The sequence below is a fragment of the Taudactylus pleione genome, unplaced genomic scaffold (genome assembly GCF_031769625.1).
Source record: "Taudactylus pleione unplaced genomic scaffold, aTauple2 ptg000470l, whole genome shotgun sequence".
Lineage (NCBI taxonomy): Eukaryota > Metazoa > Chordata > Amphibia > Anura > Myobatrachidae > Taudactylus > Taudactylus pleione.
Window position 1 is genome coordinate 964,261 of NW_028284872.1, and position 21,505 is coordinate 985,765.

At 49.1% G+C, this 21,505-nt stretch overlaps 1 protein-coding gene across 2 annotated transcripts in view; it reads left to right on the forward strand.

The window, feature by feature from the left end:
• The window catches only part of LOC148504048 (DNA (cytosine-5)-methyltransferase 3A-like), a 281,101-nt gene that overhangs the window by 115,994 nt on the left and 143,602 nt on the right, over positions 1-21,505 (forward strand). For both annotated transcript variants that reach the window (XM_088448871.1, XM_088448872.1), the window contains exon 4: positions 15,314-15,665. In XM_088448871.1, the coding sequence (XP_088304997.1) occupies positions 15,314-15,665 (352 nt within the window). The remainder of the gene's footprint in view (positions 1-15,313; positions 15,666-21,505) is intronic.

Here is a 21,505-nt window from a genome sequence, read left to right on the forward strand (position 1 = left end):
CGACAACTGTCATGTCACTTGTACTAATACACTTCTATTACACTCTATACAGACATAGGACACTACACACAGCCGACCGACAACTGTCATGTCACCTGTCCTAATACACTTCTATTACACTGTATACAGACATAGGACACTACACACAGCCCACCGACAACTGTCATGTCACCTGTCCCAATACACTTCTATTACACCCTATACACCCATAGGACACTACACACAGCCGACCGACAACTGTCATGTCACTTGTACTAATACACTTCTATTACACTGTATACACCTATAGGACACAACACACAGCCCACCGACAACTGTCATGTCACCTGTCCTAATACACTTCTATTACACTGTATACACCTATAGGACACTACACACAGCCGACCGACAACTGTCATGTCACTTGTACTAATACACTTCTATTACACTGTATACAGACATAGGACACTACACACAGCCGACCGACAACTGTCATGTCACCTGTCTTTATACACTTCTATTACACTGTATACAGACATAGGACACTACACACAGCCGACCGACAACTGTCATGTCACCTGTCTTTATACACTTCTATTACACTGTATACAGACATAGGACACTACACACAGCCAACCGACAACTGTCATGTCACCTGTCCTAATACACTTCTATTACACTGTATACAGACATAGGACACTACACACAGCCCACCGACAACTGTCATGTCACCTGTCCTAATACACTTCTATTACACCCTATACACCCATAGGACACTACACACAGCCGACCGACAACTGTCATGTCACCTGTCCTAATACACTTCTATTACACTGTATACAGACATAGGACACTACACACAGCCTGCCGACAACAGTCATGTCACCTGTCCTAATACACTTCTATTACACTCTATACAGACATAGGACACTACACACAGCCGGCCGACAACTGTCATGTCACTTGTACTAATACACTTCTAATACACTGTATACAGACATAGGACACTACACACAGCCCACCGACAGCTGTCATGTCACTACAGTTTCTCACCAGCAGAGGGCGTATTACAGATGCTTGTATCCATCCCCATTAGGAATATCAGTTGCTGTAGGGAGCAGGGATACATGCTTTGTAGTGTATAACACAGTCTGGGGCTGTAAGGGGCTTACAGAGACCTCTGTTAATGAATTTGGTTTTCGGTGGCTGGAGTCGGTGAGAATTGCTGACACAGTTCTGCAATGTAGACCTGTATGGAATAAGTCTGTGTTAGAGGCTGGATCTCTGATTCTCAGTGTAATTGTCAGACATTGAGAGTCTGCACAGCCCTAATGGGTTTTTTCTTTTTTACAAAGTAACACTGGAACAGAGAAGCCCAATGTCTGACTCTTTCTGTATGCACTTACATTCCATATATCCCTGCCAGAGAGGTTACACTGCACTGTGTATTACCCATGTCCCTGCCAGAGAGGTTACACTTCACTGTGTATTACCCATGTCCCTGCCAGAGAGGTTACACTGCACTGTGTATTACCCATATCCCTGCCAGAGATGTTACATTGCACTGTGTATTACCCATATCCCTGCCAGAGAGGTTACACTGCACTGTGTATTACCCGTATCCCTGCCAGAGAGGTTACACTGCACTGTGTATTACCCATGTCCCTGCCAGAGAGGTTACACTGCACTGTGTATTACCTGTATCCCTGCCAGAGAGGTTACACTGCACTGTGTATTACCCGTATCCCTGCCAGAGAGGTTACACTGCACTGTGTATTACCCATATCCCTGCCAGAGAGGTTACACTGCACAGTGTATTACCCATATCCCTGCCATAGAGGTTACACTGCACTGTGTATTACCCATGTCCCTGCCAGAGAGGTTACACTGCACTGTGTATTATCCATATCCCTGCCAGAGAGGTTACACTGCACTGTGTATTACCCGTATCCCTGCCAGAGAGGTTACACTGCACTGTGTATTACCCATATCCCTGCCAGAGAGGTTACACTGCACTGTGTATTACCCATATCCCTGCCAGAGAGGTTACACTGCACTGTGTATTACCCATGCCCCTGCCAGAGAGGTTACACTGCACTGTGTATTACCCATGCCCCTGCCAGAGATGTTACACTGCACTGTGTATTACCCGTGTCCCTGCCAGAGAGGTTACACTGCACTGTGTATTACCCGTGTCCCTGCCAGAGAGGTTACACTGCACTGTGTATTACCCGTGTCCCTGCCAGAGAGGTTACACTGCACTGTGTATTACCCGTGTCCCTGCCAGAGAGGTTACACTGCACTGTGTATTACCCATATCCCTGCCAGAGAGGTTACACTGCACTGTGTATTACCCATATCCCTGCCAGAGAGGTTACACTGCACTGTGTATTACCCGTATCCCTGCCAGAGAGGTTACACTGCACTGTGTATTACCCATATCCCTGCCAGAGAGGTTACACTGCACTGTGTATTACCCATATCCCTGCCAGAGAGGTTACACTGCACTGTGTATTACCCATATCCCTGCCAGAGAGGTTACACTGCACTGTGTATTACCCATATCCCTGCCAGAGAGGTTACACTGCACTGTGTATTACCCATATCCCTGCCAGAGAGGTTACACTGCACTGTGTATTACCCATGTCCCTGCCAGAGAGGTTACACTGCACTGTGTATTACCCATGTCCCAGCCAGAGAGGTTACACTGCACTGTGTATTACCCATATCCCTGCCAGAGAGGTTACACTGCACTGTGTATTACCCATATCCCTGCCAGAGAGGTTACACTGCACTGTGTATTACCCATGTCCCTGCCAGAGAGGTTACACTGCACTGTGTATTACCCATATCCCTGCCAGAGAGGTTACACTGCACTGTGTATTACCCATGTCCCTGCCAGAGAGGTTACACTGCACTGTGTATTACCCATGTCCCTGCCAGAGAGGTTACACTGCACTGTGTATTACTCATATCCCTGCCAGAGATGTTACACTGCACTGTGTATTACCCATGTCCCTGCCAGAGAGGTTACACTGCACTGTGTATTACCCATGTCCCTGCCAGAGAGGTTACACTGCACTGTGTATTACCCATGTCCCTGCCAGAGAGGTTACACTGCACTGTGTATTACCCATATCCCTGCCAGAGAGGTTACACTGCACTGTGTATTACCCGTATCCCTGCCAGAGAGGTTACACTGCACTGTGTATTACCCATATCCCTGCCAGAGAGGTTACACTGCACTGTGTATTACCCATGTCCCAGCCAGAGAGGTTACACTGCACTGTGTATTACCCGTATCCCTGCCAGAGAGGTTACACTGCACTGTGTATTACCCATATCCCTGCCAGAGAGGTTACACTGCACTGTGTATTACCCATATCCCTGCCAGAGAGGTTACACTGCACTGTGTATTACCCATGTCCCTGCCAGAGAGGTTACACTGCACTGTGTATTACCCATATCCCTGCCAGAGAGGTTACACTGCACTGTGTATTACCCATATCCCTGCCAGAGAGGTTACACTGCACTGTGTATTACCCGTATCCCTGCCAGAGAGGTTACACTGCACTGTGTATTACCCATATCCCTGCCAGAGAGGTTACACTGCACTGTGTATTACCCGTATCCCTGCCAGAGATGAGTCACAGCTACACCCGCTTTGTGCGCGACTCAGAATGAGCCCCATACTGTTCCACTTACTGTCTGTGAGGCTGTTACCCCCAATCCAGCAGGTCCCCCAAAGTCTCCTGTTACTTGTTCCCCCGGCCCCCCCTCATGTAATTCCTGTGCAGATATCGGCAGCCTGACGGTAACTTGCTGTGTTTATGATGAAAGGTGTCAGTCTCGTTGATAAATGGCCCCTTTGTTCTGTCAGCGCCGCTTGTGCTATAAATAGTTAGTTAAATATCATGTACAGTATTATCATTTTTTTTTTAAATAAAAAATATATTTTTTTGTCAATTTTGAAGCTTTTTAATTTGATTTTATTAACAAGTGTGTTTTTTTTATTTTTTAATAGACTAAGTGGTAAAAAATCTCCCTTATTGTTGCGGTATGACCAGTATTAACCATCGCTGCTGGGGAGGCTACAAATCCTCCAGCAATTTAGGGAAAGGTATGATGGTACCGTGCAAACCACCCCCCACAGACATAACCTCTGACCTCTCAGCTGCAGGCGGATCATCGTATCTGATCGCTGGGTTATAAAAAAAATAATAAATACAATTAATTAAAATGAAACCAAAAAATCTATCTCATGGGTAATAAGTTTCCGGTACGTAATTAGGTAAGTCACATTCTGCCTCATTCACAGCAGACCTGAGAGCGCGGCGGCAGAAGTAATACTGAGAAGTAACCTCCGCTGGCATGTTTCTGGGAATGTTCCCCATTGTTAGTGACATACGCGCCATTTCCTCTGCGGTGCGTGGAGCTCGGTGTGCAACTCTGCTGTTACTTCCTTTCCTCCTACACAGGGGGATGCGGCCTGCAGACCGGCACAGGTGGCCTCACCACACTTTCGCCTCAAGAAGGTCTCAGCACATGACGTCCACCTCTCCAGTCTTATCTCAGGGTGACAGACTTCCTGGCCGGCGAGTATATGGGTGTACAATGCGCTTATCTAATACTGGCAGTGATAGAGTGTCAGCTCTTTGTCCCCCCTTTAGGTCGTGTTTTTTCGTCTTGAGTGAACGTCCCTAATATACACAGAGCAAAGTGATTCAAGGGGGAGATGTACTAAGCTCTTGAAAGTGGTAAACTACCAGCCACACAGCTCCTAACTGTCATCTTACAGGTTGTGTTTGAAAAATGACAGTTAGGAGTTGGTTGGTTAGGTTGGTTAACACTTATCACTTCCCAGAGCTTAGTACATCTGCCAATGAGTTAACAGAGAGAGATGATCAGAAATGCATTTGATGTGTTGTATTATAATACACAGAGACGCGGGTTACACACCGCGCAGAGCTGCAGAGACGCATGTTGTGGTGTAGATGAGAGCCAGTGATGCGCTAATACCGGTGCAGCCTGTGTGCTGGACGTGACTGGTTCGCAGACAGGGTGTCTGTATTATAATACACAGAGACGCGGGTTACACACCGCGCAGAGCTGCAGAGACACATGTTGTGGTGTAGATGAGAGCCAGTGATGAGCTAATACCGGTGCAGCCTGTGTGCTGGACGTGACTGGTTCGCAGGCAGGGTGTCTGTATTATAATACACAGAGACGCGGGTTACACACCGCGCAGAGCTGCAGAGACGCATGTTGTGGTGTAGATGAGAGCCAGTGATGCGCTAATACCGGTGCAGCCTGTGTGCTGGACGTGACTGGTTCGCAGACAGGGTGTCTGTATTATAATACACAGAGACGCGGGTTACACACCGCGCAGAGCTGCAGAGACGCATGTTGTGGTGTAGATGAGAGCCAGTGATGAGCTAATACCGGTGCAGCCTGTGTGCTGGAGGTGACTGGTTCGCAGACAGGGTGTCTGTATTATAATACACAGAGACGCGGGTTACACACCGCGCAGAGCTGCAGAGACACATGTTGTGGTGTAGATGAGAGCCAGTGATGAGCTAATACCGGTGCAGCCTGTGTGCTGGAGGTGACTGGTTCGCAGACAGGGTGTCTGTATTATAATACACAGAGACGCGGGTTACACACCGCGCAGAGCTGCAGAGACACATGATGTGGTGTAGATGAGAGCCAGTGATGAGCTAATACCGGTGCAGCCTGTGTGCTGGAGGTGACTGGTTCGCAGACAGGGTGTCTGTATTATAATACACAGAGACGCGGGTTACACACCGCGCAGGGCTGCAGAGACACATGTTGTGGTGTAGATGAGAGCCAGTGATGAGCTAATACCGGTGCAGCCTGTGTGCTGGACGTGACTGGATCGCAGACAGGGTGTCTGTATTATAATACACAGAGACGCGGGTTACACACCGCGCAGAGCTGCAGAGACACATGATGTGGTGTAGATGAGAGCCAGTGATGAGCTAATACTGGTGCAGCCTGTGTGCTGGACGTGACTGGTTCGCAGACAGGGTGTCTGTATTATAATACACAGAGACGCGGGTTACACACCGCGCAGAGCTGCAGAGACACATGATGTGGTGTAGATGAGAGCCAGTGATGAGCTAATACCGGTGCAGCCTGTGTGCTGGACGTGACTGGTTCGCAGACAGGGTGTCTGTATTATAATACACAGGGATGCGGGTTACACACCGCGCAGAGCTGCAGAGACACATGTTGTGGTGTAGATGAGAGCCAGTGATGAGCTAATACCGGTGCAGCCTGTGTGCTGGACGTGACTGGTTCGCAGACAGGGTGTCTGTATTATAATACACAGAGACGCGGGTTACACACCGCGCAGAGCTGCAGAGACGCATGTTGTGGTGTAGATGAGAGCCAGTGATGAGCTAATACCGGTGCAGCCTGTGTGCTGGACGTGACTGGTTCGCAGACAGGGTGTCTGTATTATAATACACAGAGACGCGGGTTACACACCGCGCAGAGCTGCAGAGACACATGATGTGGTGTAGATGAGAGCCAGTGATGAGCTAATACCGGTGCAGCCTGTGTGCTGGACGTGACTGGTTCGCAGACAGGGTGTCTGTATTATAATACACAGAGACGCGGGTTACACACCGCGCAGAGCTGCAGAGACACATGTTGTGGTGTAGATGAGAGCCAGTGATGAGCTAATACCGGTGCAGCCTGTGTGCTGGACGTGACTGGTTCGCAGACAGGGTGTCTGTATTATAATACACAGAGACGCGGGTTACACACCGCGCAGAGCTGCAGAGACGCATGTTGTGGTGTAGATGAGAGCCAGTGATGAGCTAATACCGGTGCAGCCTGTGTGCTGGAGGTGACTGGTTCGCAGACAGGGTGTCTGTATTATAATACACAGAGATGCGGGTTACACACCGCGCAGAGCTGCAGAGACACATGTTGTGGTGTAGATGAGAGCCAGTGATGAGCTAATACTGGTGCAGCCTGTGTGCTGGACGTGACTGGTTCGCAGACAGGGTGTCTGTATTATAATACACAGAGACGCGGGTTACACACCGCGCAGAGCTGCAGAGACACATGTTGTGGTGTAGATGAGAGCCAGTGATGAGCTAATACTGGTGCAGCCTGTGTGCTGGACGTGACTGGTTCGCAGACAGGGTGTCTGTATTATAATACACAGAGACGCGGGTTACACACCGCGCAGAGCTGCAGAGACACATGTTGTGGTGTAGATGAGAGCCAGTGATGAGCTAATACCGGTGCAGCCTGTGTGCTGGAGGTGACTGGTTCGCAGACAGGGTGGCACAGAGAGGAGGCTGCTAGTGAGAGTGTGACAGACACACGACGGGGAGGAAGAGAAAGTGAGAAGATGCAGGAAGCTGCATATCATGTGCCATGTACACGCCGTGGACGAGCCCAGATTCCATCACGCGCCACGGTGAGACCCATCATCTTCCTCGCTGCGGACTTGCGTAGGGCCATGTTCCTGCGAGGCATGTCCACACGTATGAGAGGGACGTCGCACAATCTTCTTACATCCTTGTACTTATATTCTCATTGTTTTACACCTAGGGGCCTATTTACCAATAATTGCCAGTGTCCATTTGCTATTTATCAAGGTGAGCTGGCTGGGACGGTTCTTGGGAAGATCGCCGTTCCAGCGGCCATGTATTGTGCTTGGTCGTGTGCAGCCGATCCGTTTCCACTGCAGTGCATGGGGTGTGCGTGGTCAGCTGACTGCGCATGTGCAAAGCGATGTAGTGTGATGGCCGTTGAGATTAGGTCCAGCCGACCAGCGCTGGATAAGAGGATAGCAAACGGCGGGCTAGCGCCATGTCAGATAGCGACGGCTTATGGAGGCCATCTAGAGAGAAGGATGAGGGCGCCAAATCTTAATTCTGCCTTAAACATGCGGAAACAGCAGTAAATAGGCCCCTTAGTAAGATAAATAACCTGCTTTGCTGTAACACCTCAATGTGTGCTGTTCTCTGTCCTAAACTGGCAGCTGTGTATGTCGTATAATAGTTCCCTAAGAGCCATTAATAATATCTTCTATTTATATGGTGCTTGTTAAATATCTGTAGCACCGCAAGTGAGTTCTATGAGAATAGCAGCCTGGAGGGTAGATGTCAGTGTAGAGGCGGCAGAGAAGGAGGTTACAGTAGTTCAGGCTGGGAAGGGCAAGGGCATGCCCTCAGGAGGAGGATGGGTCTGATCCTGGAGATGTTGCTGGATTTGGGGAGGGGGGGGGGTGGGGAGAGGGATTACGTACAGATCAGACTACACAGAGATCAGTACAACATCTCCTGTGCTTAGGTGGAGTCAGGAAATGCATATGAAGTAGCTCCCACCTGCTTAAAACAAACGGACCGAGCTTTCTGGAAGCGTCTGGAAAGTAAAGTAGTTGCCTATAGCAACCAATCACTTTTTAACTGTCATTTATCTAGCACAGCTTGTAAAATGACAGCTAGAAACTGATTGGTCGGTACTTTCTCTCCACTTACTCTCTCTCCAAGCTTTGATACCTCTCCCCCATAATATTTACTGTTTTTAGATCTGCTCCCATAGGGTCAGGGGGCCTGATTCAGCTTGGATCGCGGCTGCTGATACGCACGCAATTGGACAATTGTTTAGCACTGCGCATGCGCACGCATTGCGGTGCGCCTGCGTGAACCAGCCACTGCGAACGGGACTGTGATCGCAGAGGCTACGCAGACCCATCGCAGAGTGATTGACAGGAAGTATCTTTTGGCGGTGGTGGTCGGAGAAACGCAGGCGCGCCAGTGCATCTCAACGCCGTTTCAGGGGCGTGCATAAATTATCCACTGCGCAGCCATACGCAGTGTGAGCACTCGAAGCGTGCGTGGCTGTCAGCAATTTCTGAGTCAGGTCAGGGCTTGTGCAAGTGTGCGTATGGGTCCGATGGTACTCGATTGTACCGATGGTTTAGCTATTCTGCTAATTATTATGGATGTGCGTATGGTAAAGTGGGCGTCCTTGTGTAGTGCTGCAGTACACTGCCTTGCTATCGTAGTTGAACTGCGTGCGTACGCAGCATTGAGATCCGTAGTAAATCAGGCCCAACGTTCAAAAAAAATTGCTGAAATCTGCATTCTTAGCACTGGACGTAAGGCCTTCTCAGCACTGGGCGTAAGGCTTTCTCAGCACTGGGCGTAAGGCGTTCTCAGCACTGGGCGTAAGGCCTTCTCAGCACTGGGCGTAAGGCCTTCTCAGCACTGGGCGTAAGGCCTTCTCAGCACTGGGCGTAAGGCCTTCTCAGCACTGGGCGTAAGGCCTTCTCAGCACTGGGCGTAAGGCCTTCTCAGCACTGGGCGTAAGGCCTTCTCAGCACTGGGCGTAAGGCCTTCTCAGCAGTGGGCGTAAGGCCTTCTCAGCAGTGGGCGTAAGGCCTTCTCAGCACTGGGCGTACGGCCTTCTCAGCACTGGGCGTACGGCCTTCTCAGCACTGGGCGTAAGGCCTTCTCAGCACTGGGCGTAAGGCCTTCTCAGCACTGGGCGTAAGGCCTTCTCAGCACTGGGCGTAAGGCCTTCTCAGCACTGGGCGTAAGGCCTTCTCAGCACTGGGCGTAAGGCCTTCATAAACGATCCTTACAGTGTGACTGCACTTTCCCATTACTCATCCCCTCAGCGTTGTGTATTTCTTCTCTCACCGCTGTGCACAGACCTCAGGGAGCCACTAATACTCCTCAGTCTGAGCTATTCCTAATGTGCTGGGAGCTGCTTGTCCCTATATCACCCCCTCGCTACACCTGTCCCATGATTCATGTTACTCCCCCTCCCCCTGGCCCTGGAGGTGAGAGGAGTGGGAGATGACAGATCAGATACCTGTTGTGTGAGTGACATGCAGACACAGCCCACAGCTCCGGCATCTCCCATTCTGGAACAGGAAGATAAACACTGGTTGTTTCTTTAGCACCTTATTATTTGGGGGTTTGATACAGTTTACATGTCAGTGACGCAGTTTATCTACATTCAGCAAAATCCTCACTGGGAAGAGAAAACGATAAAACAATATTGGATGAAAAAAAGAGGATGTCTATCACATTCATCTCTGACTGATCCCCTGATAGAAAGTAACCAATAATCCTCCTTTAACCCTCTGTAAAACAACCTACTTATCCTTCTCGCACTCTGTAAAAGCTGCAGGGTAACTACTGTTGGTAATATGTGTAGTTATTATTTAAACCCCTTCACTGCTAAGGACGATTTGGACTTGTCCTTGGCATTGCAGGGGCTGTCCATAACTCCTGGGAGGGTCAGAGGGTGCAATGACATCATTAAGCCCAGCCCTGTCCAGGAAAAGCTCTGCAGACATTTATAAAGACAAGATAGAGAGCATTAAATGGACTCTATCTCGCCCCATTGGGTCAATCTTAAGGTGCCCATCCGACGGATTGGTACGATATCGCTGCTATATCGTACAGTGTATGGGCATGATATCGTCCAGTGCGCACTCCCGTGGGATCGTACATCACTCCTCCAGATCTTACTGCATGTTCACTTGATCTGGGGATGTGATGTACCATCCCATGCAGCGCTATGCGGGTGGGGGGTGCCGGCATATTGGGCGGTTCGGGCATCGGGTCGCTCTGTGTGTGTGGGGACCGCACGATATGTCGGCCTTAATTTGGCCGTCGCGTCCCAAGGTGCCTATCGCGCAGTGTTTGGGTAGCTTTAGACTCAGGGGTTGCCCATGTTTGAAAAAATATTCCCAGAGACCTTATTGCAGAAATCATTATGAATTCCGGGAATGGGGGGAATATTACCTGGCTTTAATAAACCCTTATTCTAAAGAGGGTATTCCCCTCTTTCAAATGGGAATGGGTATGAAATACCGCTAGCGGCTGCCCGACAAAAGCAGAGTTAGAAGCAGCGGAAGCCCGACAGCGCTGGAAACCCGATCGTGGATAGGTGAGTATATACTAACCTAACCTAACCCCCCTAACCCTAACCCTCCTTAGGGGTGCCTAACCCTAACTTCCCCCCCAAGTGCCTAACCCTAATCCCCCCTCTAAGTGCCTAACCCTAACCACCCCCTTCCCCGCTGCCTAAACCTAAGTCCCCCGGGGGGGTGCCTAACCCTAAGTCCCCTCCGGGGGTTCCTAACCCTAACCCTCCCTCCCCCTAGCCTAACCCTAACCCTCCCGGGGGGGTGCCTAACCCTAAGTCCCTCCCGGGAGCCCTAAACCTAACCCTCCCCCCCCCCCCCCCGGCTGTCTACTCGCGGTGCCCGGCATCACTACGATCGGGATGCTGGGCGCCAGTCTCCCGGCGTCGGGGAAATGCGGGCGTCTACATCTAGACGCCCGGCATTTCACCCTTGCCGGGAAATGACAGTCGGGAAGCCGGCTGCCGGTATTTAGGCAGTCGGCTTCCCGATTGCTTCCCCCTTACTGGTTATGGTGGTTATTACCACCCTCGGGGCAGAGATACTTGCTAGAGCCTGATTTTCGGGATAGGCACTTACGCCCCCTTTGAAATTATCTCCTCCTACAAACAATGGGCCACCTTACTGGAGAAAGAGGATTTTTGCTGGCTTGTATCGTGGGGTTAACGCCGAACCAAGGACCGGAAAGTATTTCTTGGTGGTGGTTAGAAGGAAGAAGAGAGAAATCGAAACATTTCATTTTAGGTCACTGTTTCCTGGCATGTAACAGTGATGGGTCCTGTTATTGGTGACGCTGATGTTGGAGTGTGACCAGCACAGAAAGTGCCAAAATAGGCTCAGCAACCAAACGGGTTACAGTGGTTTATAAATTCCATTCTACGTGTTCTATAACATAATGGGACAGGGAAAGGGGGAACCAGCTGGACGCGTTCTAAAAATATAGATCCGATAGGAGGAAACCATAAAGTACCCCGGCAAGATCACACATCACTCATCCCAATATGTCCCCACCTGCCCCTCAGTTGCTCCTAAATCCCCCCCCCCCCTCATGTCACCCCCTCGCATACCCCATAATGAATCGGGGAGAGGACGGGGGCCATAGCGGAGTAATGTGATGAAGCTTGTGGTGTTAGTTTTGCATTTTCACCCTTTGTTTAATTGTCCTGTAATAATTCCCCAGCACCAGGTCAGTACAGCAGGGACGGGGTTAATTGTAGCAGGTCGGCAGTAACACCAGCCAAGTGGTAAATCCGTCAGTGGAGATTAGCTGTAAAGTGACATCACTTTTTATGAGTCTAACATGTCATATAGACTAATCCCCCTCCCCCTAGCATGTTACATAAATCATTCCGCTCCAGTATTATTGCAGGTGTCAGGCGCCAGTAATCCTCCCCATTAGCCGGGGGGCCACTGACGGTGCAGTAGGAACTCTGCTTAGTGTCATAGAAATGGAAGTGTGGGGGCTCTGAGGAGCATGGGGGAAGATTTACCGGCAGACCAGGGCACCCCGATACCAGCTTATACCAGCACAAACAGCGGCTTTCATTCAGTTATGCGCCATGTTCAGCTGCACACACTTCCACTCTCCGACGTTATGGAAAACTGTAGCCTTAATTGTACGACACAAACTTCCGATTAGAAGTATTTTGAGTTGAGGACAATTGTTTTGTTTATTAGTGTACGAAGCGAAACAATACAAACCGCATTACTAGATATCTAATGTTGTGCGGCAATACACATAGAGGGCCTTGTGTAATAACCTGCGCGATACAGGCACAGTATTTCTAAAGCGCCCGTCATTTAAAAGTCAAAAGAAACCCGGATTCACTTTTAAATTATTGCGACTTTAAAATGACTGTCAGAGTTGCTGGAATCACCCCTGTGTCTGTGTCGCGCAGGCTAATAATTGAGGCCCACATACTGTTTCCTTTTTAAATCGTAAATAAAGTACCTTTAAGCATTTATTAGTGTTAATATTTGATCTTCATCTCCTTTTCAAAATCTCTCTGGATAGAAAACAAATATGAATGCAGACTTAGGAGTCTATTTACTAAGCAGTGTTAGGAGATAGAGTGAAAAGTGATAAGAAAGTGATAAGGTGCCAGCCAATCAGCTCCCAACTGTCATTTTTCAAACATAGCCTGTGAGATGGCAGTTGGGAGCTGATCGGCTGGCACCTTATCACTTTCTTATCACTTTTCACTCTGTCTCCTAGCACTGCTTAGTAAATAGACCCCACAGCCTCCTAGACTCCCGCCATGTCATGTGATGTCAGAGGAGGGAAGGGCGTCTCAGTATAGACTGAGCTAAGAGGGGTGGTACTCTCAAGCATTCCTGCTCATTACATCATGTGCCAATTGCCTGTGGTTGCCATGACACTGGAACATCTGCAGCATTATTAACAGTCTGAAGAAACAAACCAAGGAAAAATGAGAACGACCAATCTGTTTCTTGCCTTAGTGGGATTGTTGCTGTTAACTATTTAACTCCATTTTTGTGAATTTGCTTATTGCATGGTATCTAGATCTTGCACTGATGAAAAATCTTCTGTGAGAAAGTGACCCTGGCTAAGAGCCGAGTAACCGTCCAGTACAACTTTTATTGTATTTGTTTCCTCCTTTGTGTACGATGTTGCAGTAAGGATACTCGCAGGCTGACTGTAAGGGTCCCTGCGCCTATTAATATTCCTCTATGTACATCCTCTGTGCGCCCGGACTCAGCGAATGGCGCCTTATTGATGATACGTCAGGCGTTACCACTCCTCCAAAGTTATTTATGGGGCTATTGTATACCTGACATTTCCCATGTTTAGGAACCTCCTCCAGATGCGTATGATAAATACAGGACACTACTGTCCTGTATGACACCAAGCCAATGGCCGCGCGCTGTGGTTGGTGCAACGCCAGAGACGTATCGCGGATGTATTTGTCATACAGCAAGAAAGTGACACAAATACTTCAGGAGAGTATGAGGTAGATGTATGAAGTGTGCCTGCCCATGGCAACCAATCAGCTTTGAGGTTGCATTTATCAAATATATGATTAGAGGTAGAAGCTGATTGGTTGCCATGGGCAGCTTCTCAACTACCCCTGTGAGGTGTGCGTCGAGGAGTCTTGCGTGACTGTCCCGTTACAGGGACTTCTGGGGTGATGTATTAAGCAATGAAAACTGGAGCAGTTGTCCATAGCAACCAACCAGCTTTCAGCTGGTATTTATCAAGTACATTCTATAAAATGATAGGTAGAAGCTGATTGGTTGGGCGACTTTTCTACTCTTTTGCCTGCTTCATACATCAACCCCAAAATCTTAAAGCCACCACAAAAGTGAATGTGGCCCCTGCGCTGCCTGTTACTGGTAACCTATGTCCTGGCTGCGTTCCTTGGGGCTCTTTGGTAACATTAGCAGGTAACCTGATTGCCCCTGGGTCACTGATTGCTGCCTGTAAATGGCTGAGGGAGGGGGGGGTGAGATTTCCCAGCTCATGAAGGCCGCGGTTCCTCCATGGTCACCAGAGAAATAATTTTTGGGAAAGCAGAAGAGTCACTGGGGTTCTGCATCGTGTTCAGTAACTGTGGGGTATAAACCGTTCTGTGCTCCTGACAGTCACCATGGAGGTAACCAGGTGTATGTACGTGCGCTGTGCAGTATAGAAGCAGAGGTGGCACATGTATAATGAGCCCGCAGTTAGGATTGTGCTAAGTTATATGGCCCACAAACAACACTGAGCAGGGGGAGAAATGAGCACAGCCCAGAGACCTAGAGCACAGCCCAGAGACCTAGAGCACCAGCCCAGAGACGGATGTAGCTAAGCATGTTACTCGTGGTACGGCTGGACGGATGTAGCTAAGCATGTTCTCCGTGGTACGGCTGGGCGGACGTAGCTAAGTATGTTCTCCGTGGTACGGCTGGGCGGACGTAGCTAAGCATGTTACCCGTGGTACGGCTGGGCGGACGTAGCTAAGCATGTTACCCGTGGTACGGCTGGGCGGACGTAGCTAAGCATGTTACCCGTGGTACGGCTGGGCGGACGTAGCTAAGCATGTTACCCGTGGTACGGCTGGGCGGATGTAGCTAAGCATGTTATCCGTGGTACGGCTGGGCGGATGTAGCTAACCATGTCAGACCTAGTTCCGCTCGGCACTAAAATGAAGTGTGATGTAGAAGGACAGTAATGATATAGGTGTATTTCCAGAGACTAATCATTAAAGCCTTGGGCCAGCTCATGAATGAAGTCTGTCTCTGTGATCTTCTCCTGACACCCTTACGTACAGATTGGGCAGGTAGCCTGGCCGCAGACGTATAGGTAATTACATTCCCATAACATGTAGAGATGATGATCTCCTCCTTTGGGCCTCTTCCTCCATCAGTACATGATTTGGTGACTGTGTTTGGTCTGTCTCTCTGCAGGTGGAAAGCATCAATGCATCCAAAGACATCGCCTCAGTCCCTAAGTGCCACTTGTCCTTAAACACCAGCCGCCCGGAACCCGTACACAACGGAGAAGTGGAGGCAGCCGGCGGGCAGCTAAAACCCGAGACGCCCCCTCCCGAGAGAGTGAGCCCCGAGCTCTCCCCCAGGGACCGGAAGAAGTGCGAGCACGCAGAGGATGGCCTCACGGAGGGGGTGACCGTGCTGGAGAATGGGCGCTGTATGCCCGGTGACGGGCCGGACTCTGAGGACATAGATGAGTGTGACGCTCTGATGATCTCCACTCCCAAGAAGAGAGGTCGGAGGAGCCTGTCAGACAGCGCGGAGAAAAGTAAGTGTTACGGCTGCCTGGCATGGAGGCATCTGAGGGCGCGTTCTGCCCTGGTGGGGGCTTCTGTCACCCCCGCACATACACAGTATTCACCTGCTTTATCCTTCTGCTGAGCGGAGAAACACCTTTAGCTGCTGCTAACGGTGTAGATTATCGTTGTAAGTCACTGACTTGCCAAATGGGATGGATTTTCATAGAAATATGGCAGTGTGCAATATATGAATGATTTTCTAAATCAATTGCTTTCCTCACATTGATAAAGTATCGTTAAGGCTTTTAGCATACAGGGCCTGATTCAGAGCCGGACGCTACTTGCGGACGGTCGTTCTAAAAAAGGGGCCGGATATTTAAATTGAGCGCTCGCTCTTTGCAGTGTGTTGACGCCTCTATGTCTGAGCGAGCGTCCGAAAAATGCGCTCGCTATTTTGTAAAGACGCCTCTTTGCCGTTCGCATCACACGTCATCTCCGGTATTTATTAGATTAAGCGGGAACATCGAAAGGCGTCAGAACTGCTCGCAGTGCTTGTGGTAGTTTTTTCTTACCGCTATCACTGCGAGCAGTTCAGGCTAAAAGACAACCAAGTGATGTGGTCGATGACGCTCCTTTACTAATTATGCACTCCCATTAAACGCCCTTTTGACCGTTTGGCACGCCTGCTTTCGGATCTCCACTCCCCCGTTTTCAAGCACCTTCCCCTGTTACCACCCACAAACGCCTCATTCTGTCACTCAATTTAGCAGCCCCTCGCTGTTTTACGAGCACACGATTTCCGACCGCAATGACTGGTTTGCGTATGCGCATTACGACCCATACGCATGCGCAGTTGTGCGAACATCGCTCAGAGCGAACGAGCGGCCGCTTACGAGCGGCTCTGAATCAGGCCCACAGACCATTACACATTCCTCACACAGCTGCTGATCAGCCTGATGACATTATGTGAACAAATTCATGGTCACGATATGTTACAGGCCGCAGCGTTAGAGGGGGGCACTCTCCCTCCCTATACGTGTTTTCCCGGGCTCCATTCCTTCACCAGACGTTGTCATGTTTATTTTCTGTAATCTCCGAGATCAAGGCCATTACTAATTGCACTCATGCCTGAGATGTGTGCTTGTTTTAGTCCTGCTAGGGAGCCCTACAAATGGGCACACTGTCAGTATGACAATGACCTGTTACCCTGTAGATTAGCCTGCAGTGGCCGGCACAGCACCCTTACCCCTCTTACAACACGATATATATATCATCTGATTGACAAGCCTGATCTCACCCGCAGATTAGGCAGTATTTCCTGCAGCAGTGTTGGCCTTCCTCTGGGCCCCCCGAGACGGCTGTCTATGAACAGAGGCCTCACCCAGACATCCTGAGCAGGAAAACCACCAGCACCACCGCTAGAGCCCGGCTGTGTCACCTTACACGGACAGGACCATCGCTCTCTTACGTCTGTTTCTCCATAGCTGCCTCATGTTTCCAAATGTTCTGTCTTTAGAAAAGTACAATAAAGATAAAAGACCTGATTCAGACCCGTTCGCTAAGGTGCGATCTCTCGCTGCCGGACGATTGTTGCTCGCATACGTAAGCCAGTCTCAGCGATGGGGAATCATGTGCTCGTACCACAAAGCCAGAGCGCTACTTTGAGTGACAGATAGCGCCGTTTGTGGGTGGTTACAGGGGAAGGTGCTTGTAAATGGGGGAGTGGTGTTGCGAATGCAGGCGTGTCAGGCCAACAAAACGCCGTTTAAAGGGCGTGCATGATTAGCAAAGTAGCGTCATCGTACACGTCACCTGCGTGTATTTCAGCCAGCGCTGATCGCAGTGCTTGCGGCGGGGTAAGGCTACCTCAAGGGCTGCGAGCAGCTCCAATGGCTCTCGATGTTACCGATTAATCCAACAATTCCAGGAGATGACGTGTGTTGCGAGAGGAAAGGGGGCGTCTTTATACACTAGCGAGCGCTCAGTGCCGTAGCTCGCTAAGACATAGAGGGCGTCCTTACGCCATGTAGTGCAAGCGTGGGATTTGAATATCCGGCCCCTTTTTGCCACCGAGCGCATCTTGCGAGCGGGTCTGAATGTACACAGAAACGAGACAGCGAAAGCTAAACAATAAAAAAATAAAAATAAATAAAGCCAGTTAACATTTTCCCAAGGTGGTCCTCATTTAACACCCTAAGTCATAGGTGGCCAAACCGGTCCTCAGGGACCCCTAACAGTTCATGTTTTCCAGACCACCTGTGGATCTGTAGACTGTGTCATTGGGAATGACGACACTGCATGCTGACACCCCGCCTCTGATCGGATACATATTGTGGTTGGTTACCGCGGTATGTACCTAGAAATGTGGTGTACATCGCAAAGAACAGCTCTCCCGACAAGATCTGTCCTTTTCGTTGCCCCACTTATGCGTCCTTCTGCGCATAAATGTCCCGATAAGAAACCTATAGGCTTCTATTATGTGACGCCACCTACCGAGACAAAGCGATGCATTCCGGTGCATAGCACATATGGAAACTGCGCTGAAACCCCTGTTTCGGGGTTTTACTGCTTTTTCCCCTTTAGTACATCCCAGCATGCATCTTTTAAAATGTGACAGTTAGTAATGACCACACCTGAGAAATGTGACAGTAATGACCACACCTGGGGAATGTGACAGTTAGTAATGACCACACCTGGGAAATGTGACAGTTAGTAATGACCACACCTGGGGAATGTGACAGTTAGTAATGACCACACCTGAGAAATGTGACAGTTAGTAATGAGCACACCTGGGAAATGTGACAGTAATGAGCACACCTGGGGAATGTGACAGTAATGACCACACCTGGGAAATGTGACAGTAATGAGCACACCTGGGGAATGTGACAGTAGTGACCACACCTGGGAAATGTGACAGTAATGAGCACACCTGGGGAATGTGACAGGAATGACCACACCTGGGAAATGTGACAGTTAGTAATGAGCACACCTGAGAAATGTGACAGTTAGTAATGACCACCCCTGAGAAATGTGACAGTTAGTAATGACCACACCTGGGGAATGTGACTGTTAGTAATGAGCACACCTGGGGAATGTGACAGGAATGACCACACCTGGGAAATGTGACAGTAATGAGCACACCTGGGGAATGTGACTGTTAGTAATGAGCACACCTGGGGAATGTGACAGGAATGACCACACCTGGGAAATGTGACAGTAATGAACACACCTGGGGAATGTGACAGGAATGACCACACCTGGGAAATGTGACAGTTATTGACCACACCTGGGGAATGTGACAGTTAGTAATGACCACAACTGGGAAATGTGACAGTAATGACCACACCTGGGAAATGTGACAGTAATGACCACACCTGGGAAATGTGACAGTAATGACCACACCTGGGGAATGTGACAGTAATGACCACACCTGGGGAATGTGACAGTAATGACCACACCTGGGGAATGTGACAGTAATGATCACACCTGGGGAATGTGACAGTTAGTAATGACCACACCTGGGGAATGTGACAAAGTCATAGGTGGCCAAACCGGTCCTCAGGGACCCCTAACAGTTCATGTTTTCCAGACAACCTGTGGATCTGTAGACTGTGTCATTGGGAATGACGACACTGCATGCTGACACCCCGCCTCTGATCGGATACATATTGTGGTTGGTTACCGCGGTATGTACCTAGAAATGTGGTGTACATCGCAAAGAACAGCTCTCCCGACAAGATCTGTCCTTTTCATTGCCCCACTTATGCGTCCTTCTGCGCATAAATGTCCCGATAACAAACCTATAGGCTTCTATTACGTGACACCACCTACCGAGACAAAGCGATGCATTCTGGTGCATAGCGCATATATAAACTGCGCTGAAACCCCTGTTTCGGGGTTTTACTGCTTTTCCCCTTTAGTACATCCCAGCATGCATCTTTTAAAATGTGACAGTTAGTAATGAGCACACCTGGGGAATGTGACAGTAATGACCACACCTGGGGAATGTGACAGTTAGTAATGACCACACCTGGGGAATGTGACAGTTAGTAATGAGCATACCTGGGAAATGTTAAAGTTAGTAATGAGCACACCTGGGGAATTTGACAGTTAGTAATGACCACACCTTGGAAATGTGACAGTTATTGACCACACCTGGGGAATGTGACAGGAATGACCACACCTGGGGAATGTGACAGTTAGTAATGACCACACCTGGGGAATGTGACAGTAATGAGCATACCTGGGAAATGTTAAAGTTAGTAATGAGCACACCTGGGGAATTTGACAGTTAGTAATGACCACACCTTGGAAATGTGACAGTTATTGACCACACCTGGGGAATGTGACAGTTATTAATGAGCACACCTGGTGAATGTGACAGTAATGACCACACCTGGGGAATGTGACAGTAATGACCACACCTGGGGAATGTGACAGTTATTAATGAGCACACCTGGGGAATGTGACAGTAATGAACATACCTGGGAAATGTTAAAGTTAGTAATGAGCACACCTGGGAAATGTGACAGTTATTGACCACACCTGGGGAATGTGACAGTTATTAATGAGCACACCTGGTGAATGTGACAGTAATGACCACAACTGGGAAATGTGACCGTAATGACCACACCTGGGAAATGTGACAGTTAGTAATGACCACACCTGGGGAATGTGACAGTTAGTAATGATTACACCTGGGGAATGTGACAGTAATTACCACACCTGGGGAATGTGACAGTAATGACCACACCTGGGGAATGTGACAGTAATGACCACACCTGGGGAATGTGACAGTTAGTAATGACCACACCTGGGGAATGTGACAGTTAGTAATGACCACACCTGGGGAATGTGACAGTAATGATTACACCTGGGGAATGTGACAGTAATGACCACACCTGGGGAATGTGACAGTAATGACCACACCTGGGGAATGTGACAGTAATGACCACACCTGGGGAATGTGACAGTTAGTAATGACCACACCTGGGGAATGTGACAGTTAGTAATGACCACACCTGGGGAATGTGACAGTAATGACCACACCTGGGGAATGTGACAGTTAGTAATGAGCATACCTGGGAAATGTTAAAGTTAGTAATGAGCACACCTGGGGAATGTGACAGTTAGTAATGAGCACACCTGGGGAATGTGACAGTTAGTAATGACCACGACTGGGAAATGTGACCGTAATGACCACACCTGGGAAATGTGACAGTAATGACCACACCTGGGGAATGTGACAGTTAGTAATCACCACACCTGGGGAATGTGACAGTAATGACCACACCTGGGGAATGTGACAGTTATTAATGACCACACCTGGGGAATGTGACAGTTATTAATGAGCACACCTGGGGAATGTGACAGTAATGACCACACCTGGGGAATGTGACAGTTAGTAATGACCACACCTGGGGAATGTGACAGTAATGACCACACCTGGGGAATGTGACTGTTATTAATGAGCACACCTGGGGAATGTGACAGTAATGAGCATACCTGGGAAATGTTAAAGTTAGTAATGAGCACACCTGGGGAATTTGACAGTTAGTAATGACCACACCTTGGAAATGTGACAGTTATTGACCACACCTGGGGAATGTGACAGTTATTAATGAGCACACCTGGTGAATGTGACAGTAATGACCACACCTGGGAAATGTGACAGTAATGACCACACCTGGGGAAAGTGACAGTTATTAATGAGCACACCTGGGGAATGTGACAGTAATGAACATACCTGGGAAATGTTAAAGTTAGTAATGAGCACACCTGGGGAATTTGACAGTTAGTAATGACCACACCTGGGAAATGTGACAGTTATTGACCACACCTGGGGAATGTGACAGTTATTGACCACACC